We start from the raw sequence: 6396 nt of genomic DNA, 5'->3' as shown, positions 1-6396 counted from the left end.
TGTGCTGCTTCCCAGGGCTTCCCCAGTCCAGAGGGAGTGTGTTAGGGGGAAGTGGGCTCTGGGCTGGGACATAGGGGCACGCCTCCGGGACACAGAGCACGACCCTCTGTTTGCCGACTCTCTGATTCTCTGGCTTGAGGAGCAATGAGGAAAATCAGAACTAAGAATACGTGCCCCCTGAATTGTCTAGGATTAATTAGGAAACTGATAATGCACAGTGTGTGCCTAGGATGAAAATGAGTTATAGTCTCGTTACTAATACAGCTGGGTGGATGATTAGTATATAAAACAAGGCCACTTCTCAATAAGCCAGAGGTCATTAGGTGTCCCCATAGGGTGACTTAAGCCAACCTTGTATGTGTGAGGAATTCCCACTGATTTACCAGGGAGTAAGAGCCAGCAAATCAAAGACGTTTTGCCTAGTTTAGTAAATAAAATGCAAAGACCCTGCATGGTGCTTGTGTTTGTTTTTTTTTCCTCATAGAAAATATTTTCCATGGAATTGAACACCAACATTAAAAGTAAAAAGGGGGTGGGAAGAAGAAACCTAAAACCAATGTAAGTTGGAAGCAAACTAGTATTCATTTCCTGTAGAGGAATTTTATACTTTTTAATGGAGTTACTGTGGCTTTTTATTTCAGTATAAGGTGAAGAGTCAAAGTATGAGGATTTAAGGCTTCCAAGTGTGTGCAGTTATATGAACAGACCCTTAAATTTGCCAGCACGCCCCAGGCACTGCTCCTGCATAACTAATGTCTCCCTCACCAGGGCCAGGGCAGAGGGCCCTTTGACTCCCCTGGAAGTTATGCAGGGATAAGGGGAGTGTCAGGAATGCAGGATTAGGCCCCATAATTGAAGCTGTCATTAGCTGAAGAGGCAGGCGGGCTTGTGAGCCTTTCCAAGTTTGCATTTATTACAAGATGAAGATATGGCTCCTTTGGTGTAAAGGGGGCAGAGGAAATTTCTGCAAGTTGGCAATATCTACCCCCTGCCACCACCTTTTTAAGTTGGTTTGTTCTACAACCTTCATTATGCTCTTCTTAGTAGATCCCAGAAATCATCCTTTACAGGATTTTATCTTTTGAGGAAGGCCAGCTGGAACCTTGTGAAATGATTCCCATTCAGCAGGCAGCCACAGACAGTACCAATAGCAAGGATGAAATATTATTTTTGTAAATTACATGTGGATGCAGCAGTGCCACTTAGACACTCCTTATTGGATGCTAAGAATAGAGACCATGGGGCTGAGCATCCTCTGAGGCATAAACAACCAGGAAAAAGAAAGACCTTAAGGCTGTGGAGAGAAGAGTTTACTGTGATCATTCCTCATATCCATGCAAGAGGCATTCTAAGTACACCTATTCCTTTTCTATTTAATTTTCTTTTTACTGTGGTAAAATATAAATAACAAATTTAGCATTTTTAGGTGGACAATTCAATGGCATTAAGTACATTCACATCATTGGGCAACCATCACCACATCCATCTCTAGACCTTTTCCATCTTTCCATACTGAAACGCTACTCATTCAACAACAACTCCTTCCAGGCTCTGGTCACTGCAATCCTTCCAGCCCCTGGTAACCTCTATTCTACGTTCTGTTTCTATGAATTTAACTACTCCAGGTACCTCATATAAGTGAAATCACACTATATTGTTCTCTTTGTGCCTGACTTATTTCACTTCATATAACGTCTTCAAGGTTCATCCATGTTGTAGCATGTACCAGAATTCCATTCTTTTTTAAGCCTGCATAGTATTCTGTTGTAGGTACATACCATCTTTTGTTTATCCATTCAGCCATCTATGAACACTTGTGTTGCTTTCACTTTTTGGTCATTGTGAATAATGCTACTATGAACATGGGTCTATAAATATTTCCTCCAGACTCTGCCTTCAATTGTTTTGAGCATATACCAAGAAGTAGAATTTCCAGATCATACAGTAATTCTATTTCTGATTTTTTGGAGAGGCTCCATACTGTTTTCCATAGCACTTGCACCATTTTACATTTCCACTAACTGTGCAGAAGGGTTCCAATGTCTCTACATCCTCACCAACACTTGGTATTTTCAGCTGGCTTTTTTGTTGTTAGTAGCCATCCTAATGGATGTGAGGTGGTGTCTTATCGTGGTTTTGATTTGCATTTCCCTAATGATTAGTGAATCTGAGCATTTTTTCATGTGCTTGTGTATATTCATTCCAGTCCTCACTTCAGTTCTTTGGGGTGTATATCAGAAGTGGAAGTATGAACCACTCAAACGTTGGAGTAGCCCCCATAAAGACTTGCTGGGCAATACTTTGAGTGGGTTATGACAAACCCTGAGGGCATAAGAAAACTTCAATCAACCAGAATTCTAAGAGGTAGAGAATATTCTGGCTAACAGAGGATTAATTAGATCTTTTCATGTTTGTTTCAATCATGCTTACTAAAATTCTTCCCAAAATATTTTATTCTGTTTCTTAGATGGGTTCCACAACCTGTCCTAGGAGAATTTTCATTATCCTAGAGGAATAGTATAGCATGACCACCTGGCAACTAGATGCTTAATGTGCTATCCTGGAGTTTTAGATGAGAAGCATCAAATATGTTTAGCCATGTTATAGGCCAAAAGGTAACGGTTGCATAGGACTGTGAACCTGGAGTCAGTTAAGGATTTGGGGATGTGGTTTCAGAATAAAAGGTCTGTAGCTCTTCTTTCTGGCAGTGACTGGAGAGCAGGGCCTGTTGTCTATTAAGGCCACTCCTAGTTCATGAAAATAAAACCATGTCAACTTCATATAAAAGAATGTTTATCTTTCTGGTTCTCCTAGGAGGGAATCGGAGGGGCCAGGCTGGGAAAGTGTCTTGTTGATCCAAATGTGGTAGCATACCATTGATGTTTCCATGGAAAAGAAAATTGTGTTCAACATTCATCTTTTGTTTCTCCTCATTGCAAATGAGGAATAAGGCAGTTCTACATTTATTCATAATGATATCCCTAGCACCACTCTAGTGCCAGGCCATAGTATGTGATCAATAACTATTTATTCAATGATCAGTGATGCCTGCTCCTTTAAAAGACTGCCCTGTTACACCTCATTCCCGTGTAATGTCAAGATGGTAGTTCTCTATCCACATTGGGATAGAGAGTTTGGCTGGCCAAGCTGGGTCCCAGGTGTTGCTAGTGTAGACAGGCCCACTTTTCACCCCTTATTTGCACCTGTTTGTGACTGTTCCTTTAACTGCATGGGTAACATTTTCTTTGGGAAAGAGGCAGAAGGAAAAGGGAGATATTGGCTAGCATGCAGGAACAGCTATTTTGAGTCTGGTCTGGCAGACAGGGTTTGAACCCACGCCTAGAGGAATGAGAGCCGGAGCACAGGAGAGCTGCTCTCCTGAGAAGGTGAGATTCTGGCATGGATCCACTGCTTTGGGGCCCAGGTGATCCTGTAGCCATGGAAGCTTCTATCCTCCTCTTCCCTGCAAGGATCCGCAGCCTGCTCTGGGCACATCACAAATGGCAGCCTGGGTGGAAAATGGCGCTCTGGGGACACTCATTGTCCTGGGGCAGCAGGGGCTCCTTTAGGCAGCTCTATGGGAGCCATAGAGGAAGGAAAGGAAGAAGATGCAGGAGAGGAAAGAAATGCGGACACCTGGTGCCCACCGAAGCTCCAACAACAAACTGCAGACTCGTGCAAGCCCCTTTCTGGAGATATGCAGGGTTCAAAATCATAGCTTGTTGTGTGTGTGTGTATAATCACCAGCTGGTGAGACCTGGGTAGTATTTATTTGTGCTCCAAATTACTACCTTTGTACCTACAAGCAACCAAGCACAAAATAGATACCCACTTCCATAGCAAATAGACAAGGAAAGGACAAACTCCACACCAAAAAGTCATCTATAATTCTAAACAGATTTATCCACAGCTGGGTACAAAGAATGGTCTTTGTGTCAAATAAAAATCCCAGGTTTGAATAATGATGATAGTAATAGCAGACACTTTTTCACAGTGTTCCCTGTATGAAAGATACAATTCTGAGAAATTTATATGTTTTAATTAATCCTCCCAACAGTCCTATGAGATAAGGTATCTTACTACAGCCACTGTACAGAAGAGGAAACTGAGGCTCAGAGAAGTTAAGGAAAATCACACAGTCAGTATGTGGCAGAGTTGGGATTCAAACCCAAGAAGATGGCTTTATACCATCATGAGATATGATAAAGATATCAGCTTCATTGAGTTATAATTTACATACCATAAAACCCTTTAAAGTGTATAGTTCAGCAATTTTTAGTATGTTCAAAGTTGTACAACCATCGCCACTATCTAATTTTAGAACACTTTTATCACCCCAAAAGAAGCTTGAGATCCATTAGCATTACTCCCCATTCCCTCTTCCCCCTCCTCGTAACCACTAATCTACCTTCTGTCTCTACAAGTTTGCCTATTCCATGTTGCACATAAATGGAATCATATAATACATAGTCGTTGTGTCTGGCTTGTTTTTCACTTAGCAAGATGCTTTCAAGGCTCAGCCATGGTGTGGTATGTATCAGAATGTCAATCCTTTTTATGGTCAAATGATATCCCATTGTATAGTTATACCACATTTTGCTTATCCATTCGTTAGTTGATAGACATTTGGGTTGTCTCCACTCTGTGGCTCTGATGAGTAATGTTCCTATGAACCAACTACGCTGTATTGCCTAACAAAAGCGTATTTAAAAAAATAAAACCAGAATATATTTCACATATGATGACTAATAAGTTAATTTTCTGGAAGATTCAAGGATTGCCTCTCCAAAGCCAGGCAGGCACTCCTGTGCCTATCTGTATTTAAGGGGCTGATAAAGGTGGCAGAGATGATACCAGATGATGTATATAAAAGTGCTTTCTAAAACTTTAAAGCATCAGTCCAAATATTGGTTATGAATAACATGAGCTTGTCCAACGACTTGAGAGTTCTAGTTAGAGGATCGTTAGATGACTAATTGAGGTTTTATTGTTAAAAACACTATTTATTTTAAAAGGTTCTATGCTGTGTTAACTGGGAGGCAGGAAAGGGCCCACTTTATGTCCACAGCCAGTCACAATGGGCTGTTCCATAAATGTCATCGCACGTCCCAGGGATACTAGTTTCTCTGCTACCATATTCCTCTTTCCTATTTGTTATTCACTTTTGCTATCTTACTGATCATTCCTCATATAAAGAAAAGGAAATTTTAAACTCTCTAATCCCGTTAGGAATATGTTTAGCTGCATATAACAGAAAACGTAACAGTGACTTAAACAGAATTGTATTTTCTGACGTAACAAGACATCTGAAGGCTGCTTTGGCCTCCTTGGTGTCAGGACCAATGTCTCTGTGCTGATTTTAACCTTTCTCTCATGTTCACAAGAGGCTTCCTCACCTTGAGCGGTCATGTCTGTGTTCAAGACAGAAAAGGGGCTTGGGTAGGGGTGGTGTCAGGAGAGCTGAAACTCTCTAAGAAGCCTCCAGCTGACTTGTGCTTCTGTCTCGTTGGCCAGGAGATCACCAGGAAGGCTGGGAAATACCATATTTAGATTTTCCAGCTGCTATAGCAGACAGAGGTGAAGAAAAGGGGGGTCGGATAGGTGCCAAGTTATTTTTTTTTTTTTAATGTGTTAGCCACACCCACCTCTCAAGAGAAGTTAGGAAACCTAGGCAGGTGGGAGGAAGCGGTAACAGCTCTGGGCTCTGAAGGAAGAGGCTGGCACGGCCCCCTCGCTTTTCCAGGAGTTTTGCTCAGTGAAGTTCTTCATTTGCCATTTCTGCTCTCAGACTTGTGATTTCACTGAAACCACTCATCTCCCCACAGACACTGGTTTGGCTACATAATGGTTGAAGGCATGTCTGGATGTTTTAATGATGTGACCATACTGCATTGTGACATGATGTGGTCCCGAGACACTCTGCCTGGAACAAATCTGGCTGGCTGAGCCGTGTCTACATCTCAGCAAGTTTGTCCAGGGTTGAGGGGCCAGCTTGGAGTGTCCCCAGTGTTCTGCCACAGGCTTTCTGGATCTGTTCCTCCTCATTAGGATGAAGATGCTGGAGGACAGGACCCAGCACTCACAATTCTGTTCTATTTCCCTTTCCCTGCTACCCTCCCCCACTGTACTGGAACAGTCCTGGGCACGTATGCGGGTCTCAATAAATGCTTGGTGGATAAACTCACATTCCTGGTGACTGGTCAAAGATGTGTCACTTACTATGAAGTGTGCCAAAAAAGTCACTCACTCACTTGTCCAGTAAGAACTTCAGCAATTTAATCTGTGAACCAATTACTTCAATACAGTTTCCAGAAACAGAGTTGTTCATCCTTTGAAGTAGGTTAATTGTCAACTGATATTTTATCTTTGTTGATTCATCTGACAATTAGGGCTTCT

The 6396-nt window shown here is 42.0% G+C and overlaps 1 protein-coding gene across 1 annotated transcript in view; it reads left to right on the top strand.

Moving 5' to 3' along the window:
- Positions 1 to 496: 496 nt before the first annotated feature.
- C13H9orf92 (chromosome 13 C9orf92 homolog) overlaps positions 497 to 6396 on the top strand; it is a 49006-nt gene continuing 43106 nt past the window's right edge. Inside the window, exon 1 of the mRNA XM_031654266.1 lies at positions 497 to 558. Within this exon, the coding sequence (XP_031510126.1) occupies positions 497 to 558 (62 nt within the window). The remainder of the gene's footprint in view (positions 559 to 6396) is intronic.

This window comes from Papio anubis, chromosome 13 (assembly GCF_008728515.1).
Source record: "Papio anubis isolate 15944 chromosome 13, Panubis1.0, whole genome shotgun sequence".
Lineage (NCBI taxonomy): Eukaryota > Metazoa > Chordata > Mammalia > Primates > Cercopithecidae > Papio > Papio anubis.
The sequence above is the reverse complement of the archived record's forward strand: the minus strand, read 5'-3'. Positions and strand labels throughout refer to the sequence as shown.